Raw genomic sequence first — 21,304 nt, forward strand, 5'->3', positions numbered from 1 at the left:
CCAATTCTCCAGAACACGCGCCCACAGATTTCCTTCTAGGGGGAGCATTTTTTCCAGTCAGGGCCTTGAGTCCTCATCCTCTTGCCTGTCCCATGTGCCGGGGTCACTGGCATGTGCTTGGCACATCCCACTTTCACCTTGGAACTTCTCTCTTTACAGATGTGCTTGATCTATCCGTTCAGCAGCCCCCACCTCCTCATGCCTTACTTTTAACCTGGCAGCCAGTCCCCAGGTCTTTCAGAGCCCAGTGTGATGGCTGGAGCATGTGTACGTTGTACGATGACCAACTCAAGGTTGTGGGGTTACGCCATCACACGGCTGCCATTCCTTTGTGATGAGAACATTCGGCGTGCTCTTCCAGCTATTTTGAATGACGTGACCAATGTCATTGTCTGCTCACCCTTCTGTTACTGGAAGAGAATGTGTTTGCCCCAACTGCTGTGACCTTGTACCTGTTACCCCGTCTCTCCTCCCTCCTGCTCCAGCCTCTGCTAACTACTAGTCCCTCTCCCGCTTACTCAAATGTCAACCCTTTACCTCTAATACATCCCACATATTTATCTTATATGATGTGCCTGGTTAGTCTATCTGTGGGCCCGTCTTTCTGCTGGCCCTTTCTCATGGGATTCTACTGAGCATGTGTGGACTGTGTCCAGTATACTGTGAGGTTCTGGCATATAACCTGTGGCAAGAGGCAAATTTATCCCTGCTCCTTCCTGCCTTCTGGCCTCGCAGGTTCTAGGGGCCTTTCCCAAGGCCACTCCTGACCTACCACCTCGGCAGAGAGCAGAACAGTCAGCTGTGGTGTCAGAGGTTTTGAGATCCTATATCTTAGAAGTGCATTCCCTAAAACCTAGTTTAGAGGTAGTTAAAAAAAAAAAAAAACTCCAGAATAAGAGCCACACCTTTTTCCCCCTTAATTGGTTTATTTTTCACAGCTTTTTACTCTTTACAAAACACACTGAAAAGCAGTCAGGGGTTTTCAAGTGTCTACACTGGGGTCTACGCGGATCCCTGTGAGAGTGTGAACGAGTGTGCCTGCATCACTAAGAATGGCCCTGAGGTCCCTGTGGATGGGCCCAGTGCCAGTTGGCTCCCCTCACTAGCAATTTTACTGTGCAGTGCTGCCTTTCTGAACTGCGGAGACACACCATGGCAACTGTGGATCTGTTCAAGCCCCCAACACTGGAAGAGCCCAACAGCAGGCAATGGGGTGACTCACAAGGCAGGGCCTTGGCTTTGGACTTACTCTTTCTTTACCCACTGGGCCTGCCTTAGAACCTGTCTGGCCTCCTTCTGAAGGCTAGAATGTATGCGAGTAGGCCCAGAAGCCTCTGTGGACACTTCCCCATCAGGTTTGAGAGGGTAAAAGCCAGTCACATGACTGCAACCCAAAAGGAAGCTGCCTGGAATCCTTAGAAGTCCTCTGTCAGTTCAAAAAGCTGCCAGGTTGGGTCAGCAGGAGCCCATGAGTTGCAAGCTTCCGGAAGCCCAGCATTCAACACAACTGCAGTATTACTCCTGAGTGGACAGGCAGCCAGAGGCAAAGCAGCCACAGGGACAAGGCTGTCCTAGGTCAGGCCAGGCAACTCACCCAAGCAGGACAGGCAGGATCTATCCACCATGCTAGAACCTGCACAGCCTATGCATGTGCTTCAAGTATTGTGCTTCAGATGTGAGCTGTCCTCCACGGCCTCACTTGGACCTCACTGTGGTCCCCAGCTGCTGGCACTGCTTAGAAGGCTGTGGAACCTGTAGAATGTGAAGTCTATCCTCCTGGTTTGAGGGATGTACCTGCCTTTGGATGCTCCTTCTCTGCTTCCTGGTGCCTTACCATGTGAGGGGCTCAGCCACACTCCCACTGCCATGAACTTCACTATAACTGCAACCCTCTGAAATCGTGAGCCAGGGTAATACGTCCTTCAAGTTGTCTCTGCCAGGTCCCCGTGCCCAGCACTGACCACTCATTCAGTACCATAGTGAGGTCATTCAGGGGGCCCAGCACATCCTGCCTAGGAGGGAGGCCACCCCCAAACCCCACACCTCATTTGAAACTGCTGTACACTGCACTTCAGTTCAGGGTGCACTCAAAGCCCTAGCCTAAGTAGCCTCCAAAGTCACAGTTCTTAGATGTCCTCGCTGCCCCTGGCTCCAGAATGACTGCCTAGGCTACCTGCAGCCAGCCCTCTGTGGATTGACCTTGGGGTCACTGTAGAAAACAGTTTCAGAGATGTCCCCTGAACCATGAGGACCCATTGCCTGTGCCTAGGCTCAGGGGCCTCCCCACTTCCTGCCAACCCAGTATGGACCATAGAACTCTGCTGAAATAAACCTTTTGGATCTAGCCAGGCATAGTGGTGCATGCCTTTAACCTCAGCACTCGGAAGGCAGAGACAGGCAAATCCATGTGAGTTCAAGGCCAGCCTGGTCTAAAGAGTGAGTTCCAGGATAGCCAAGGCTATACAGAGAAACCCTGCCTCAAACAAACAAACAAAAAACCAAAAAACAAAGAATACTTGTCGATCTTGCAGGGGACACAAGTTTGTTTCCCATTGTGCATATCCAGCAGCTCAGAGCCACCTGTAAGTCCAACTCCAGGGTACGTGATACCCTCCTTTTGTTCTTTATAGGCACCCAGACATCCACACACACACACACACACACACACACACACACACACACACACACACATAAACATAAAACAAAACACATCTTCTGTGAACACAGTGGTGCATGCCTATCAACCTAGCACTCATGAAGCTGAGGCAGGAGAATTTCAAGCTCAAGACCAACCAGGGATACACAGCTGCAGTAGTGGAATTCTTCCATCTGGTGGTTGGCTCCAGGGACAGCTGTCTCATGGTCTGCTCTACCAGACCTGCCCGAAATGAAACAAGAGTTCCAAGAGGGCTGTTTGCACACCACACTTTACTAGTCCTTGGGTTTTGTGGAGAGACCCCCACTTCACATTACAAAGGTTAGAAAGTGGTTCAGAGGGAGGCCACCCCACCAGTGGCCAGCAAGTCACTCCCTACTAAAAGCATCGTGATATCCCAACCCAGCAAAAAGGTTAGCTGAGCAGAAGCCACTCCCAGATGGACCTGAGCCCTGGGCTCCAACCCTCCTAGAGCTTCCAGGGGAATACCAAAAGACAGCAGCTCACTTTGAGGAACGAAAGAGCTCTTGGGACAGTAAACATGTAGTCCCTGCAGCTCACAGAACACATCTCCCAATCCAAGGGATCCAACCTCCCAACCCTGCACAGAACTTATACAATCTATGCCCTGAGATGAATTTCAAGAGAACACAAGCCCGGCCCAGGAACCTTGCAGGCACACAGAGTCCCTTCCTCCAAGGGGAAACAAGGTTAGGGACCTGGCGCCCAACATAGGCCTCATCCTCGAGGCCACGACCTTGGCGTGTGGACTGTATCAAGTCTCGTTCTGAAATCTGGTCCAAACAGGAGCTCAGCCCCGTCCCTCTCCCAGCATCAGGTGGTCACTCTGCTCTCAGTTAGACTTCTCGAGAGAGGACGGCCCACAAGAGTGGGACCCTCTAGGAAGCATCGGCCAATCCCTAGCCTGGAACACACGGAACTTTCCTCGTGGGTGTGCTCCAGGAGGCCACCACAGGAGGAGGAACTCACACCCAACATGGCACAGCACACAGAGAAGATGACCTTGGGCAGGGCTCGAAGGCATCTGGTAACTCTAAGGCCAGTGGAGCTCCAGAGCATCCAGCTACTTGGCAGCTGTGGGCCACCAGTCTGGCACCATGGCAGTCACAGCCACCAGTTGGCTCTCCGAGGTCTTGATGTGGAGAGGACCCTTGATTGTCTCTGACCGCAGCAAAGCCAGTCCTATGTGTCCCTGGCCAGCCCTGAACTTGCCCGCTGCCTGGCCTGTTGCAGTCACCGTCACTAAGGTGCCAGGACTGATGCCACTGGCAGGAAGGGGGCCTTCAAGCTTCACAGGGAAGAGGCGCTTTCGAATGACACCTGTGTGGTGGGTTCGGGCCGTCAGCTCCTGCCCAATGTAGCAGCCCTTAGTGAAGCTCACGCCATTCATGAAGACCAGGTTGGACTCCAGGGGTAGGGCCATCCCTGGGGGAAGATCACAGACTCCCTCAGGGATGCCTGTGGGGTTCAAAAACCAAGAGAATAAGCACAGCATGTCCAGAGAGAAGTACAGGCTGCAATTTATGAAGCCCAGCCCTGCAGGCCAACTCCACCAACCCCTCTGCCCATTCTAGGGTCCACCTTCCCCTCCATGAGCCTCCCCACCCACCCCTCCCCAACACCAGCCTGGCATAGCTGTCCCTCTCTGCCCTACTCATACCTTGCTGGTACCGGTATATGTGATAATCTTGGAGGTCCCCAAGCTGTCCCCTGGGCACCACAGCTGGGCCACCATCCTGAGTGAGAAGCCGCCACCCCATACGTGCAGTCCGGGGGTCACGGATAAGCATGGTGGTGGCTTCTACCCTCTCTTCTAGAGGTGCAGCCTCAGAGGTTTGGGGGGCACAAGGTAGCACAGCCCACACGTGGAGCTCCGGGTGTGGCTCCACGGCGACCTTCCGCCGGATCTTGTACATGGTGAGGTACTTCTGTAGGGTGCCCAGCACAGAGCTGTCACACTCGAGGAGGAAGCCTGGTGCCTCCTCGGTACACTCTGGGAGTCTGCAGGAGATAGAATTAGGCTTAGAACTGGCAGGAGTTCCTACGAGCCACATGGGGCTGCCCCTCCAGTGTGTGGTCTGTGACCCTGAGCTATATCCAGGCTCATGGCAGAAGAAAAGTCATACCCACAGTGACATGAGACTGTGCCTCTGGAGCTGCCTCCACACGGGCAGACACACAAATGGAGATGGCCAAAGTACAGCGCCATGACCTCGGATGTACGGGTATGCTCTGTCACACTAGGGGCAAACCTCAGTCTCGTCACAAAGCAGACAGGTGCATAAAACCCTGTCCTCGGCCACACGAGACGCCTCGGGAGGAATGTCCCCACAGGCAGCTAAGTGAACTGTGGGAACCAACACAACAATGCCTGTCCACACAGAGCTGAGCTTATAGCATGTACTAATGGGACTATGCACACCTACGGTGTAATGGGAGAGTCCACCCAGATCCACATAGGGCTGTGCCTGCATAACTCATATGGAGACAGAACCATGCACCACAGCTGAGAACCACAAAGCACTGTGGTTGTGCCAGCAAGGCAGGCGGCCCCAAGCAGCCATGGACAGAGGAGCTGTGACAGCTGTAAAAAGGGTAGGATAGCTGAGTGGCTGCTGAGCCCAGCGGCCCTACAGTGGCTGATGTAGACCCAGCCTCCCCTCCTACCACCTAGGCTCTATAATAGAGAATCTCAGCCACTGGATTGAGAGAGGGCAGAGGGCAGAGCCCCAGTTTCTCAGAGGCCATGGGGGTAAAGGAACAAGTAGGAGGTAAGGCCTGGGCATCACACATCCTGCCAAGGTGGCTGAATATAGCAGGAGGTACCACAACTATCCAACATGGCCTCAGTCAGACCAAGAGTGTATAGTTACCACCTGGGAAACAGATCCTGTGAAGGTGACTGGATACCCAGGCACCTGCCTCGGCCTCCTCCTCTGATCTTCCTGTTCCTCAGTGCTAATCATAGGATGTCTGGAACACAGTTGTAGCCTGAGATCTCATAGACCCGACCTGACCTGTACACAGGCAGATGCAACAAAGTTTTGATGCTTGTAGGAATTGGAGAGACGAGACAGGCTCAAGTCCTCTCCACCAGAGTAAAGCAGACATAGCAAGAGGGCATACTGCCCAGACAAGAGACTGAGGCTGCACAAAGGCAGCTCTCCTGTCCACAGTCCTACCCAGAAGAGGACCTCACAGCCTCTCTAGCTCCATGGTAAAGACAATGCTACCCTCGCCAGTAAAAAGGACACCAGCAGGGCAGGTGAGAAGCCTCCCCGAGTCAAGACACTTGCCAAGACTGATAACCTGAGTTTGATTGCTGGGAACGGCACAGTGAAAGGAACTCCCAAACTCCCAGAAGATATCTTCTGACCTCTGCAAGTACACCATGACATGTGGACACAACATAAAATAAGTAAAAAATAAATATAAAAATAAATTAACAATGTACAGTGTTAGCAGCACCACGACATATGACTGGCTTTCACAAACAGGCATGCATTTTCTTTTTAATTCCCGATATCAGAGCCAGTAAGATGGCTCGGTGGATTAAGGAGTTTGCTTAATTCAGCCTGAGGCATGATCTGACTGAAGAGGACTCTACAAAGTTGTCCTCTGGTCTCCATGCATATCATGACATGCACACATACCCACACATACAACATTACATACACATGTAACAACAGTAATAAATTAGGAGCTGGAAATATGGCTGATCAGGTAATAGCATTTGCTATACCATAATAGTATAGCATGTGGATTTGGTTCCCAGTACCCACATGGTGCAGCTTACGACTGACTGTAACTCTAGTTACAGAGTTTCTGATACCTTCTAGCTTCCACAGGCACTATGTGCACACAGTGTACACACCCATAAGCAGGTGCATACATATATACAAGTAAATAAATACTTTAATGAACTTTAAATGCTATTTAATTTCAGAAATGAAAAGGCATTAATAGAGACAAAGGTGGGGGAAGAGACAAAGACAGAAAACGAAGGGGAAAAAAAGCAGAGAAAGTACCTGTCAAAGAATGACCACAGCCAAGCAAACAACCTGGGACCCATATGTGGCTGTTCTCCTAAGTGCTGAAGAGAGATGGGATCCTGAACTGGATGAGAATCAAGGGTTCCAGCCGCTCAGGGAAAGAGTGGCTTTCTAGTAAAAGTTTGTGGTACAACTCTGCCAGGTAGGAAAACATGAAAAGGAGTAAGAGTCCCTAAGAAATCAAATCCAAGTCCTTCATAGGGCAGCTGATTCCCTGAGGGGAGAGGATTCTGGGAAATACAAAACAGAACAGCAGCCTCAAGGAAGGGGATAGGGTCCAAGACAACATCACGGGCAGTAGCTCCACAGCTACGATCAGAAAAGACACCGGAATGAGTCCTCGACTTCTAATGGAGTTTCACCCTACCAACGCCATCGGACCTTAAATATGCCTACCTGCTGAACACTGTAACTTAGCATTATAGCTTTTGTACCATCAGAGTAAAAATAAAAACCCCTAAATCCATGATAGGGATACAGCTCTCTGGTAGAGTGTCTGCACACAGCCCTGGGTTCAACCCCTGGAACCACAAGAGGGGGAGGGGATCCTATATCCAACCACGGAAGGTCAGGGAACACCTATATCAAAAATTACTGAATCAGAAAGCCCTAGATAAATAGGAAAATAGATATGAAAGTCTTAGGAGGAAAGAAATAAACACATGCGGCAGAGGAGAGGAACTCACCTATCCCTGAGGTGGGAGCAGTATTGAGCACTGTAAAACTCTGGAGTTTTGTTTTTTTTTTTTTTTTTTTTTAATCATTATTAGCTGAGCATGGTGGCACACACCTAGTCCAGTATTTGGAGGATCATGAGTTCAGGGTTGCTACACATGGAACTCAAGATCAAACTGAGCTACACAAGATCCTTTAAAAAACAACAACCAAAAACTCACTAGTGTTTGTATTAGTCCCTTTTCTCACTTCTGTAACCAAGTTCTGAAAAGAAGCCACAATGAGTGGTTTTTGGAGGTCAGTTGGAGGGCCCAGTCCATTATCTGGGGAAAGGCGTAGGGGCAGGAACTAGAGGCTGCCCATCACCTTGCATCTGCATCAGGAAGCAGAGATAGTTAGATGCTGGAGCTCAGCTTGCATTCTCCTTTTTACTCAGTGCAGGACCCCAGGCCATGGGATGGTGCCACCCACACTCAGGACAAGTCTTCTCTCTCACCTCAGTTAGCCAAACCTCCCTCCCTCACAGACATGCCTAAAGATTTGTTCCCCAGATAGCTCTGGGTCCTACCATTTATTTAGCATTCTACTTGCATGCAGCCCAATGTTTATTTTCTTATGAATAAGCAAAGATGTTGGGGATGGGCATTTTAATAGTTGGCAGGTGTTGGACTCTCCCTTGCTGCCCTGAGCAAAAGGACTGTCAAATAGGGAGTCAGATGACCCTATATCAGCACTTTCACTGCAGCAGAGCACCCCTGCTAACAGCAGTTTCCACCACGGTTGTTAAAATAATTTGTTTTTTAATACTTATTTATTTCATATATATCAGTACACTGTAGCTATCTTCAGACACACCAGAAGAGGGCACTGGATCCCATTACAGATGGTTGTGAGCCACCATGTGGTTGCTGGAAAATTGAACTCAGGACCTCTGGAAGAGCAGTCAGTGCTCTTAACCACTGAGCCATCTCTCTAGCCCTAAAATAGTTTTTATCAGACATTTTGCCATTACAAGGCTCAGCGAATCTAGACGATCTTGCAACCACTGCCAATTGGGCCAGATGGACAGCATCTCCCTGGTAGCCTAGAAGAGGGATTATTGTAACTACTGCTAAAGACACAGGGTTACAACTGTCCAAAACACAATCCTCAGTTATTATGAAGGTTGCCAACAGGCAAGTCTGTGATTGGCTCAAACGTTCTTTTGGCTGTGAAGGCTCCCTTAGTGAGGCTGTGGGGAGACTCTCCTGAGCTTCGCCCCAGTGTGGGAGCAGCAGGCCCAAGAAAAGGCTTCTCTCCGTTTTCTTGCTTTTAGTAGTGTGGGCTGGGCTGGTAACAGAGAAAGTAGCAGTGGAGACAGCAGAGGTCAGCAGAGGCAGTGGAACCCCAGTGGCAGTGGCAGCAGCAGCTGAGCAGTGGACAAGCCAAGTTGCAGAGAAGACAAGACTGCCAGTCGTCTGACAGCTGAGGCAACAGCTGAGCAGTTCGGCAACAGCCTGGGCAGTAAGAAAGATGGCAGATAAAGAGAGACAGCAAGCTGAGACTGAAGAAGGATAAAAGATTGCAAAGGGCCAGAGAAGAGAAACTGCAGGCCCAGGTCACTGAAGACTTCCAGAGAGCTGTCAATCAAAACTTTAGAGCCAAGGGTCTGAGACCCTGTGTGGAGGAGCAGTGATGATGGTTGGTATCAATGGCTAAAAAATCTCAACTTCCTTAGCCCTACAAGAGCTGTAACACTGGCTGCTGCCAAGAGTGGAGGAATCCCAATAGAAGGTCCACAAGAGCTGTAAACATTGTAGGACCAAGGCTGCAAACACTTAGGGTCTTCAACACTAGGGGCAACTGCTACTAGACTGGCAGCTACTGCTCATCATGAGGAATGGAAGTCACCAAAGGCTAGCACCTGGCAACACCCAGCTGCCTATTGGCAGCACACACAGAGATGATGGCATCCTGGAAATGCAGTCAGATCCAAGCCTCCAGTACAGAGTCCATCCATGTTTTCTACAAAGGGCAGTGACTGGTTAGGCTTGAGGTCCTGAGTCACTGCAGCCCTAACTAACACTGCCTGGAAGACACAGCCCCGGGGTTCTCACAGAACTCTATATACCAAAGCATCCTACTGGGTCTGGCCCGTGGGTTGTCATTTGCCAACTTAGTTCTCTAGATTCAGAGATTCACTAAGTAAAGTAATGGGAAGAAGAAAGAAAGAAAGAAAGAAAGAAAGAAAGAAAGAAAGAAAGAAAGAAAGAAAGAAAGAAAGAAAGAAAGAAAGAAAGAAAGAAAGGAAGGAAGAAAGGAAGAAAGGAAGGAAGGAAGGAAGGAAGCAAGCAAGCCTCTAGCTAGCTGGAGAGATGGCTCAGCAGTTAAGAGCACTGACTGCTCTTCCAGAGGTCCTGAGTTCAATTCCCAGCAACCACATGGTGGCTCACAGCCATCTGCAATGGGATCCGATGCCCTCTTCTGGTGTGTCTGAAGACAGCAACAGTGTACTCACATACATGAAATAAATAAATCTTTTTAAAAAAAGAAAGAAAGCACATCACATCGCTTCTTGGCCTTTTGGCAAAGATCAAGTGTAGAAAGCACATCACCATGGCCTTTTAGCACCTGGAGACAGACACTCTAGATTTCGCCTACAGCATGCTGACAGCTACTGGATAATGCTATCATGGCTGCCAATTCTCACTTTCATCCTGGAACAGCCACCCTCAGGGGTTCAGGAATTATTCTCCAATTATGAGGATTCTCCATATACTCCCACTCTGAGCATCTAGGGGGTTACTGAAGAGGCTCACCAAAACCCATGTTAGAAAGACACTGAGTAGCTCAGACTAGTAGGAGTCAAGGAGGAACAGCCCAGGGACAGGCTAGGGAGGGTGGGTCTTCACATGCCTGCTAGATGGTGCTGAGATTTCAGGACTTACGTCCTGTAAAAGTGAGCAACTGAAGACTCAATGCTATGGAAACAGGCCCTGCCCAGGCTGGCCAGCAAACGCTATTTACAGTCACAGTCAGGTCTGCATAGATGAGATCATACAGGCAAACAGCTGGCACGGCAATGAGGAACCGGAAGTAAGGGGGAAACTGGATTCTCAGAACACTAGTACAATCTGTAACTGTGAACAGAGTGGCTCTTTAAATAAAGCCCCAAGGACCAATGAAATCTTTCCAAGAAGTGAGGAGGGAGGGACAAGACTGAAGCCCCTATCTTGAAAATGCTTAACTCCAGAAGCCACTGTATAGCAGTTTCTGACTTGACTGGCTGGGGATCCGTGCAAGTAACTAGCCCAACCTGGATGCCTTTCATGGGAGATCCGCCTCTAGGTGACCCTTTCCCTAAGTCTACAATGTCCTCCTCAGAAAGTCATTTTCAGAGTCTTCTAATTAAGCCTCTTCCCAAAGGTGTCTGGCCAGCATTCCCTAGAAATCTTATCCTGGACATCCTTCATGGGATTCCTGATTAATCTTCTCCCACAACACTTTAACGTTCCTATTACCCCGCCCTGCAGCCCAAAGCTCACCCATACACAATGACGTCATAGAGCGTGCGCCCCTGCACATTTAGGAAATGGGCATAGGCCGCACGCGCAGAGGGCTGAGTCGCGCCGGCCGGAGGCCCCGAAAGCGGCAGCTCATTGGTCAATAGTCCCAACAGGAAGGGTGAAGCGTCCGGGCCGCGCACGCGCATTAAGGCGCGCCCATCCAGCCGGAAGCAAGTCCAGGCTACACTATCCGTGGAGTTGCCGCGGAAAAGGCCGGAACCACGGACTGGGCAGTGTCTCGTGGTCCCGCTCGGCCGCCACTGCCATGCCGGGCTTTTGCGCCCCGCAGCCGCTCCCCGAAGCAGCGCCACCGCTGCCATCTTGGGCGCTAGTGAAGGCGGGCACCACAGCTGCCCCCGGCGGCGGCGGGCTACGCGCGTGCGTGGGGGGAAGTAGGCGGGGCCTCAGCTAGCCGATGGGTGCGCAAGCCCAGATAGAGCCACCCGACGACCTTTTCCTTAGTTGGCTCCCGTTCAAACCCTTTGTGGTTGTGGTTAAATACATAAACATAAAATTTGCCATTTTATGTTGGTCCTAGTGTGTAATCCCAGCCAGCCTCTCAGGAGGCAGAGGCGGGAGGATGCGTGTTCAAGACCTGCCTGGGCAAATTAAAATCCTGTCTCCAAATAAAAAGCGAGGGTTGGGGATTTAGCTCAGCCAGCGGTAGAGCCTGGGTTCGGCCCCCAGCTCCGAAAAAAGAAAAAAAAAAAAAAAAAAAAAAAAGCGGGGCTGGGGATTTAGCTCAGTGGTAGAGCGCTTACCTAGGAAGCGCAAGGCCCTGGGTTCGGTCCCCAGCTCCGAAAAGAAGAACCAAAAAAAAAAAAAAAAAAGCGAGAGTGCTGGAGATAGCTCAATGGAAGAGCATTTCCTAACAGGCAGAAAGCCATGGTTCCCATCACCAGTACTGCCCAGAGAAAAGGAGGGGGAAAAATTGGACATTTGTTCATGGTCAAATACGGACAGTATAAAATTTACCATCTTTACCACTGTTACTTTGTTATTGCTGTAATAAAGAGCAACTTGGGGAGAAAAGGGGTTCACGTCATCTGAAAACACTCAAGTCACACCCACTTACTGAGAGAACTCAGGGCAGGAACTGAAGCAGAAGCCCTGGAAGAAGCTTCTTACTGTCCTGATTCTTAGGACTTTTTCAGCCGGCTTTCTGATACAAATCAGGAACACCTGTCCACAGTGAGCCGGGCCCTCTCACATCAGTCCAAACTTATGGAGACATTTTCTGAAGAGTCACTCTTCCCAGATAGCTCTAGGTTTGTGACAAGTTGAAAACAGACCAGCGAGACCACTTTTAGTGCATTCAGATCAGCTTTGGTCAAATGGCTGCACAGCCCTCGCTAATCATCCAGCTCCAGAACTTTTCTCATGTCTGTATTGACTCCTCCCAGAACACACCAGTCCCTGGTGCCTACAGTTCTCTTTCTGCCCTCGTGTGTTGGAAGCCTCTGAGGACCTTCGGTGCCTGCCTCTTGCACCTGGCTCTCTTCATGGAGCATCCATCCTCACTGTAACACGTATCAGAATTTCCTTCCCTTTTTAAGAATTGTAATTCATTATGTGAATTCCTACCTTTCCCTTATGCACTGGGCTGGCAGTGGGCACTTGGGAGGTCTCCGATTCTTGGAGCAGGAATAATGCTGCTATGAAAATGACTATATGAATGTCTCTTTGAAACCCTGTTCTTGTTTTTTGGGCATACTGGATCATATTACTACCAAGGAAACTGGACTTCCCTTTTGTGTGTTCTTAATCTTGTTAACAATAGAATTTAGAGGGGGCTGGAGAGATGGCTCAGTAGTCGTTAAGAGCACTGACTGCTCTTACAGAGGTCCTGAGTTCAAATCCCAGCAACCACATGTTGACTCATAACCGTTTGTAATGAGTTCTGATGCCCTCTTCTGGTGTGTCTGAAGACAGCTACAGTGTATATAACAAATAAATCTTTAAAAAATAGAATTTAGAAATGAACTTGGAGCTTGGCGATAGTGGTGCATACTTTTAACACCACCACTGAGTGGGCAGAGGCAGGATGATCTCTGAGAGACCTGGCTAGTCTACAGAGCTAGTTCCAGAACAGCCAGGGCTGTACAAATAAACCCCGTCTTGTGGGTAGGGGAGAAGAAAATGAGCAATTGAGAGAAAACCAACTAAGAGAATAGATGTATTGGATAGTTTTTTATGTCAACTTGACATAGGCTAAAGTTATCTGAGAGGAAGGAACCTTAAGAAAATGCCTCCATAAGATCTGGCTTCAGGCAAGCCTGGGTGGCATTTTCTTAATTAGTGATTGATGAGGAAGTCCCGGCTCATGGTGGGTGGGGCCATCCCTGGGCTGGTGGTCCTGGATTCTATAAGGAAGCAGGCTGAACAAACCAAGCTTTTGAGCAAGCCAGTGAGCAGGACTCCCCTCCACGGCTTCTGCATCGGCCCTGCCCCGTGTTTGAGTCCCTCCCTGACTTCCTTGAATGATGGATTACAAGGTGGAAGTAGAAGCCCAGTGACCCTTTTCCTCTGCAACTTGTGTTTTCAGTCGTAATATTTTGTCATAGCAACAGGAACCCTGATAGAAATAAAAAGTCAATAGGCGAGCTGCACGTTCCTTGAGCTGCTTAGGGAACAGAGTCGTGCCTTTTGTTTAAACGAAGGTCACAGACACAGAAAGCCAGCCCAGAGTCTCGGGAGAAACATGTTTATCAGGCTTTGGCCGGAATCCAGACAGATTAAAAGAAGGAAAGGGAGAAAACATGCTTAGTGCTGGACCCCAGTCTAAGTTCAAAATGTTAACAGCTCAGGCCTGACTTCAAAGCACACTTGATTCCAGTCTCTTGGATCCCAGTGTTGTGGGATTCTGAACAAAGAGACAGGATACCGAGACTTTTCAAAAATAGTTTTTTGATTATTCCAGCAGCCTCAGTGAAAATCTTGGGTTGTTTTTTTTGTGGGTTTTTTTTGGGGGGTTGGCTTTTCGAGGGGGGGTTGTTGTTTTTTTTTAAGTGACAAGAGGACTTTTTAAATGGCTTTTGCTTCTTTGTCTTCCACATATGGTAACTTATAATTTTACTGGTTATTTTAAAACCTTAAGGTGGATTTCTAATGATGGCTTAGATATGGAGGAAAGGAAGGCCACTCAAATGTAGCAAGATCTCCCAGAAGCTTGGCAAAAGATCAGCCACAAGGTGGCCTTCCTGCCTTTCCTTCAAGGTCTCTAGAAATGCTAACGAAATGGGGGAGAGGGATGTAGTCAGGTTTGTATATATGCAAGGGCATTGCTTACCCTGTGGCAATGTTCTGTATTTCTTTTCCACAGTCCTCAGAGGCTCCTACTGTTAAGTCTCAAACCTGGGACAAATGGCTTACTGAGATGCTCACTGATGGATCAAAGCAGACCTGAGCTTTTCCTTGTATCCCTCGGTCCCTACCTGTTACAGGGTATGGCTGACATCTCCTGCCCCACTACTCTTTCCCCAAAGGCCCTTCCCTATGTAATCCAGCCATTTTGCTTACCTGGACCTTTTCTATCACCTTCCTGGTCTCTTGGTCTGGCTCTCCCGTCTCCCTTGCACTCTCTCCTCACAAGGCCCTGCTCGTCTGGACTCTCCCAGATGTCCCTGCCTCTGGCTATGCTCTCTTTTATGTACAATAAACCATACCTAGGAGCAGTCACACCCTTCCTTTTGTCTTTCATCCATCTAGGGCTGAAACCCAGACCACTTCATGACCTTTTCTTTTTACTTTCTTTTTTTTCCTTCACCTACCACACCAGGGCAAAAGGTTGCACCAGCACTGCATGATGAGAAGTAGAAACGGTTTACACAACCCTTTTTAGATGTATTTATTATTTTGTTTGTATGTTTGCACACCATGTCCATGCCTAGTGCCCACTGAAGTCAGAAAATGGTGACTCTTATGATTGGCACTGAGGGGTGGTTGCGAGCCCCCACCTAGGTGCTAGGAACAGAACTCTGATCCTTTGCAAGAGTAATGGGTGCTCTTAACTTCTGAGTCAACTCTCCATCTCTCAAGGAAGGAGTGGTGGTGCACACCTTTAATCCGCACACAGGAGGCAGAGGCAGAGGCAAGGGGATCACTGTAATTTTGAAGCTAGCCTGCTTGCTAAACAGCAAGTTCCAGGCAGGTCAGGGCTACACAGTGAGACCCTTGTCTTTAAATAAACAAACAAACAAACAAGCCAGGCAGTGGTGGTACACGCCTTTAATCCCAGCACTTGGGAGGCACAGGCAGGGGGATCTCTGTGAGTCCGAGGCTAGCCTGCTCTACAGAGGGGTTTCCAGGACAGCCAGGGCTACACAGAAACCCTGTCTTGAAAATAACAGTAAATTAAAAAAAAACAATTAAATAACTATGGATCTATGGTGCTATGTGAGCAATTGTGCCATCAGCAGCCTCCATTTAAGATGAATATCAATTTCGTGGAAAGCATACGTGCAGCAAAACTTGGCTGTCCTGTATCAGCCAAGATTTACATCAAAGGTCCGGCCGTTCACCTCAAGCCTCTGAACACCAAGGGCACTTAGGCTGCTAGTCCAGCTGGGGTAGGAACATTCAGCCTATGTCGTGTATGTCCCGTCTCCACATTTCAGCCTGTAGGACTGTGATCGGATGGTAAATAAGCCTATGATCACTTCCATTTGCACGGCCGCCCACAGGCTGTACCCTGCCTTATTCAGCCAGCTCTGCCAACTCTTACTACCGCTGCTGATCTTTCCGGGAACATCAGCTGCTCAAGTGTCTCCTGGGGACAAGGGCAGGCCTCACAATTCTGTCCATATTTGTGACAAGCCTAGACATGACTGAATCCTCCTGAGAGCTGTTGTGTTGTTTCCTCCTGACTGAACCCAAGGGGAATGTGGTGGGAACTGCAGTACACGAAGCTGTAGCCACTGCCTATAGACACTTCTTCAAAGAGAAACAACCCTGACCCCTGGTCAGATGCTGCACCCCAAACAAGTGGCCTCTCTACTAGGCCCATTTCCCCTGCTATGGGTCACCTAGCTAGCTTCAGGGTGGCTCCAGCAATCTTCTGTAAGAAACCTGCTCAAGTCAGTCCCACCGTGTCAGTCTCTGGGAGTGTAACTTGTTTCTCTTAAGTACTCCACTCCTCACACAACGAATCAAAGACTTGAAAATGTCCTCATTTATAGAACTCCAGGCAGGTGTGACTTTCATGTAGATAATAAAGGAATATTTTTTGGAACAGGTTTCACTGTGTAACTCTGGGTGGCCTGAAACTCCATACGTAGAACAGGCTTGCCCCCAAGTCACAAAAATCTGCCTATGTCTGCCTTCCGAGTGCTGTGATTAAAGGCAAGCGCCATCCGGTCCAGCCTAAAGAAAAGACTACCCAGGTAGTTGCTAGGGTAAAGAAGTGCTAATGAACCCGAAGAGATGGCTCTGGGGTTTAGAGCACTTGCCGCATAAACATGAGGACCAGAATTCGGATCCTGAGCATCCATTTAACAAACCAGGCATCCTGCAATCAATCTGTAACTCCAGCTTGGAGGAATCTGACACCCTCTTCTGGACCCTGAATGCACACATATACATCCATAAGCACTCACACATGCACACACACGTACACGCAATTCTTTTTTTTTTTTTTTTAAAGACCTTAGAGATAAGGGCAGTGATGATTAGAACCACAACAGTAAGGCCTTGTCATCAGGAAAAAACTCAGTCCTCACCCCAAATACAACCTGACAGTGGGAATTTACAGGAGCAGGGCAGATGGTGACGGATGAGGGGGACTCTAGCCAGGCCACCTAACAGGTCCCTGCTGGAAGTGAGCCAGGTAAGCATATGGCCCCTCAGACTAGGGGAGAAGGATCTAGTCCTTTAACTGTGGCACTCAGTATTCAGGGTGGGGATTCCCAGTAAACTGCCTAGGCCAGGTTCTTTCTAAGGCTTGATTTTCACAAGGCTAGGCACAGTCGGAGATCACAGTTTGGCCAAGCAGAGAGAGGATCTTCATGCAGCTCACTGACAAATCCCTAAACCTCGGCCAGCAGCTCAGACGTCATTGAGTAAAACAAGTGATCCCAGGCAGAATCTGCCAACAGGCCTGACCAAGCAGGACAACGTGCCTGCCTCTAGTCCCAGCGCTTGGGAGGCACAATCAGAAGGATCCAGAGTTCAAAGGCATCCTCATCTATATAGCAAGTTCAAAGCCAATGTATGCTTTCCCAAAAGGAAAGGAGGGGCAGAGCTGAACATGTATCCCCTGGCTAAGATCAGGGCTCAGGCCCTACCCTGGAACTTCAAGGCCTTCCTGTCTACCTCAAATCCTGTAAGGCCCTGGATCCCCGGTGGCCCTGCCCTGTGTTGGACAACCACTTTAACATCAACCATCACCTTAACTACCATGAGTAATATTTTCTGATCAAGGTCCAGGCAGGTCCCCCTGTAATGGGCTCCAACACTTAGTCCCCCCGGGCTGCAAGCTTCCTAATTTACCCACCCTGCAGCTGGAATGTGTGCTCCTGGAAGACCATGACTTCCTCTTCCCTCGGCCTGAGGGTGACCCAGCAACCCCTGCCTGCCTGGGGGAGGACAGAACAGGACAACACTGGTTGGGGGCAACACCCTCCGGGTTACAAGGGTCACATTCCTCAGGCCTTACATCAATTTGTCCCTGGCCCGCACAAGAGGAATGAATGGACTTCCCACCCATACAGGGAGGGCAGGAAGGGCAAGCAAGAAATCTACCCAGTACCCCAGTGCCCTGGCTAGAGTCACCACAAAACTCCCTCCATGCCCACCCTGGCTAGCAGCCATGGCCAGCGCCACGTACATGACCCCAGTGAAACTACGCGGAACTTGTCTCCTGAGTTATGTTGGTGATGGCTACAAACTCTACCTGGGAAACTTTCTGGACTTCTTACCTCAAAGTGATGGCTCCATGCTCAGCCTCCACAAGGCTGGCACCTGGACTGCTATCCTGCTTCCATGAGGAAGGGACAATGGAATGGCCCCTGAAAGCTCCAGGGAACTGAGGGGCCTATCCTGGCCTCAGAGCCCAGCTGCAACATGTGCTCTCACCAATATCTCTCATAGGCCCAGGTTCTATGGCCGTCAGGAGGGGTGGGAGAGCTGGAAACTTGGCCAGGTGGGGTCCCAGGCCCCACTTCCCAGGATGGAAGTAGTTTCCTGTGTTTCTCCTCTTAGGCTTCTTCTTTTCCCAGAGGAAGAAGTGAACTGCCCCTATTCTGGGGGTGTCTCTGAACATGCCTCCCTCTCCACCCTGGTCCTCCATGAACTCTCATGGGCAGCAGCCAGTTGGCTAAGACTGTAGAAACGGATGGTGATGAGACAGAGGCAGTTCCCAATTGATCCTGTGCCAGCAAGGCATGGCTGCCATACAGTGTGGAATAAGGGTGGGTCCTCTAGCCAGACCACAGGCCTGCTCAGGGACCAGAAAGTGGGGAGGGAGGAGGGTAGTAATAAGCATTGGTCAGGAGAGTCCAGTGGGGCCTAGAGCCTGTGCTTATCCCAGACAGAGGGAGAAACCGAGGCATGAGCTGATTGATTAATAAATTAGTAAGTGCTAGGTTAGTAGTTGGGTAGCTTCAGCCTCTGGAAATTAAAGAGTTGAGCATTTTAGGTCTCACGCAACAGTGAGAGGCCATAACCCATCTCGGGGCTCAGAACTCAGGCAAGTGTGTAACTGTTTCTTCCATATAGGACATGACAATGCCATCCTGACCCAGAGCAACTGTGATCACTCACCCACTTGGGCGGGATCCTCATAAGATCACCCCATTAGCATTCTTTGGTGGGAGGAGCAGGGGGCTCTTGGGGCTCACAGGGCTATCAAGATCTCCTTACTAGGTCTGGCCCCTTTCCAAGGTTATACAGGGAGTAGAAGGATCCTGGGGAGTTGGAGAGGGGGGAATTCTTCAAAGGGTAGCTACTTGCCAGTCACCCAGGGGGCTCCCTACAGCATTTTTGTGAATCATTCATACTGCATGTGGGATTCCCCAGGGGTTTAGATATCCTCGAATTGCCCAAGGAACTTCCTGGCAATGTAGCTGCCTGTGGAATTACCCATGTTCCTGAAGTAACAATAATAAACCCATTTTTTTTCCCACCAACCTGGATCTGCACAGAGCCTTTAGTTTGTTGCCACCATCTTTATCTGGGGTGGACAGGAAACGTCAGACATGGGACTGTGGTGACGTTCACGCTGTCAAGAAGCTGGTCTTGTAGGTTGGACTTGTGGATGGCACAGAGGTTGGGTCCTAGTCAGAGTAGTCCAGTATTGCCCTGCTAACTGAAGGCAAAGTCTGACATTACTGGGAAGCCCTGAGCTCAGTACAAAACGGCGGACTCCCTCTACTAGCAGGGCTTCTCCTGTGGCCTTGTCTGGGGAATCTCAAAACCCCTATACCTTCAGCCTGCAGTATATCACGTACATATGCAGTATATCACATACATATGCAGTATATCACGTACATATGCAGCCTTGGTGAGATTCAGCTTCCCTTCTCCTGGTAAGACCCATTCAGCAAGCAGCTGAGATTCCTGAAATGTCTCCCCATGCTAATGAGCTACATCAGTTACCTTAGCCTTTAGCCAATGACCTTTGTCCACCCCGGGGTATTCCTATCCACTCACCCAAGACCACAGACCTTGATTCATCTGGATTAAAGTTGATCTGTCTCCCCAGAGCTGATCCCAGAATGATGTCATTTCCATTCGGACTCATGGGCTGTGCAAAATCCTATTGGTCAACTCTGCTCCCTTCATCCTTGTGGACTGGTGGCTAATGTCCCCGGGGAGAAGGGAGACCCAAATTCAGGGACACTCTGACTGAGAAGGTGGGACATCAGAATCTAAGTCATTATTGCCAAATGTCCTTGCATGGACACAGAACATTCATCTGGGACATGGGAAGAATTGTTTGTTGACATCCTAAACTCCATGAACTGATGTGTGTTTGTATTTGGAGACAGGGCCTCAAAAGAAGTTAAGAAGGAACTGGGCATCATAGCACATACTGGGAGACTGTAGCTCAGGCTATCCTCAGTCTTCTGACCCTCCTGCCTCAAACTGAAACCCTGTCTCAAAAAGTTTCTTCCAGGCTGGAGAGATGGCTCAGTGGTTGACGGCACTGACTGCTCTTCCAGAGGTCCTGAGTTCAAGTCCCAGCAACCACATGGTGGCTCACAACCATCTATAGAGTGATCAGATGTGGTCACAATGGGAAAGATGGTGTCTAAAAGCCAAGAAGAAGGGCATCAGAGTGCACAGCACTTCGGCCCTCAGCATGTAGCCCCATGCCTGTGGCAGACCCCAACTCTATAAACAAGGTGCCCATTATGGAGGCCAAGGAAGCTGACCTACCTGCAAAATAGAGTCCCGTGTGCTTCCAGGCAGCTGCTATTAGCCAGGCACGTCCAGAGAAACAGAATTCCCAGAAGCTGCAGTTCGGAGCTGCAGACTGTATTCTCTGTCTAACTGATTAAACAGCGATTTCCCCAACACAGGCTATTCTGCCTCCAGACTCCCCACAGTGGGAACTCTGTGTCTCCCAGTGCTATGGGAACCTTTGAGCGTGACAAAGCCCATTTCCTGACTCAGGTGGGCTTAACCCAGAGTTCTGAAGCCCCAGAAATTCAAAGGCCACCTAAGTTGAGCTAGTGGCTCCCAAGTTCATTGTCTCAAAACTGGCCACAACCCCAAGTGGTGTGGTACACTCTTTTAATCCCAGCACTGGGGAGGCAGGTAGATCTCTGAGGTTGAGGCCAGCCTGATCTACAGAGTGAGTTCTAAGATAAACCAAGATTACACAGAGAAACCCTGTCTCAAAAAAAAAAAAAAAATTAAATCTCACACACACACACACAAAATGATCTCAAGGACAACAGAAGAACAAGCAAAGTTTTATTGAGGTAGAGAAGCATCTCCCCACAAGGAAGGGAGCTTGAAATTGAGTTGCCTGATGACCTGGACTTGACTGGGCCATTTTTTTTTTTTTTTTTTTTTTTGGTTCTTTTTTTTTCCGGAGCTGGGGACCGAACCAAGGGCCTTGCGCTTCCTAGGTAAGCGCTCTACCACTGAGCTAAATCCCCAGCCCCTGACTGGGCCATTTTTATGCCCAGTCCTTGAGGCCAGTTGGCTCAGGCCTATATGTAAACTAGGGGCTGAACTGAGAGGCTTCTGTGTTGATGAATTGAACAGATGCCAGGGACTTCGTTTGGGTGGGAAATAGGGTAGAAAAGTGCAGGCACAGGAAAAGCCCACCAGGAGGCTTCAGGCGAAGGAAGAACAAAGAAAGGAGGAGAGCCAGGTGGTCAGCCATCATCTTCCAGAGGCAGAGCCTT

General features: G+C 49.6%; 1 protein-coding gene across 1 annotated transcript; it reads right to left on the bottom strand.

The window, feature by feature from the left end:
• Window positions 1-2,527: 2,527 nt before the first annotated feature.
• On the bottom strand, window positions 2,528-11,317 carry Iba57 (iron-sulfur cluster assembly factor IBA57). Its single transcript, NM_001108827.1, has 3 exons — window positions 10,929-11,317; window positions 4,338-4,678; window positions 2,528-4,135 (listed from the first exon to the last, which is right to left on the bottom strand). Exons 1-3 carry the CDS (start codon window positions 11,267-11,269, stop codon window positions 3,741-3,743), a joined length of 1,077 nt encoding a protein of 358 aa, NP_001102297.1. The 5' UTR covers window positions 11,270-11,317; the 3' UTR covers window positions 2,528-3,740.
• Window positions 11,318-21,304: the final 9,987 nt, after the last annotated feature.

Source organism: Rattus norvegicus, chromosome 10 (genome assembly GCF_036323735.1).
Source record: "Rattus norvegicus strain BN/NHsdMcwi chromosome 10, GRCr8, whole genome shotgun sequence".
Classification (NCBI taxonomy): Eukaryota; Metazoa; Chordata; class Mammalia; order Rodentia; family Muridae; genus Rattus; species Rattus norvegicus.

Excerpts from the sequence above, each read along its gene's own strand:
- Iba57 (NM_001108827.1), bottom strand. The coding sequence starts at position 11,269 with ATGGCAGCGGTGGCGCTGCTTCGGGGAGCGGCTGCGGGGCGCAAAAGC. Across the intron at positions 4,679-10,928 it reads TATGACGTCATTGTGTATGG|ACTCCCAGAGTGTACCGAGG; the intron begins GTGAGCTTTGGG and ends TATCTCCTGCAG. Across the intron at positions 4,136-4,337 it reads CATATACCGGTACCAGCAAG|GCATCCCTGAGGGAGTCTGT; the intron begins GTATGAGTAGGG and ends TGAACCCCACAG.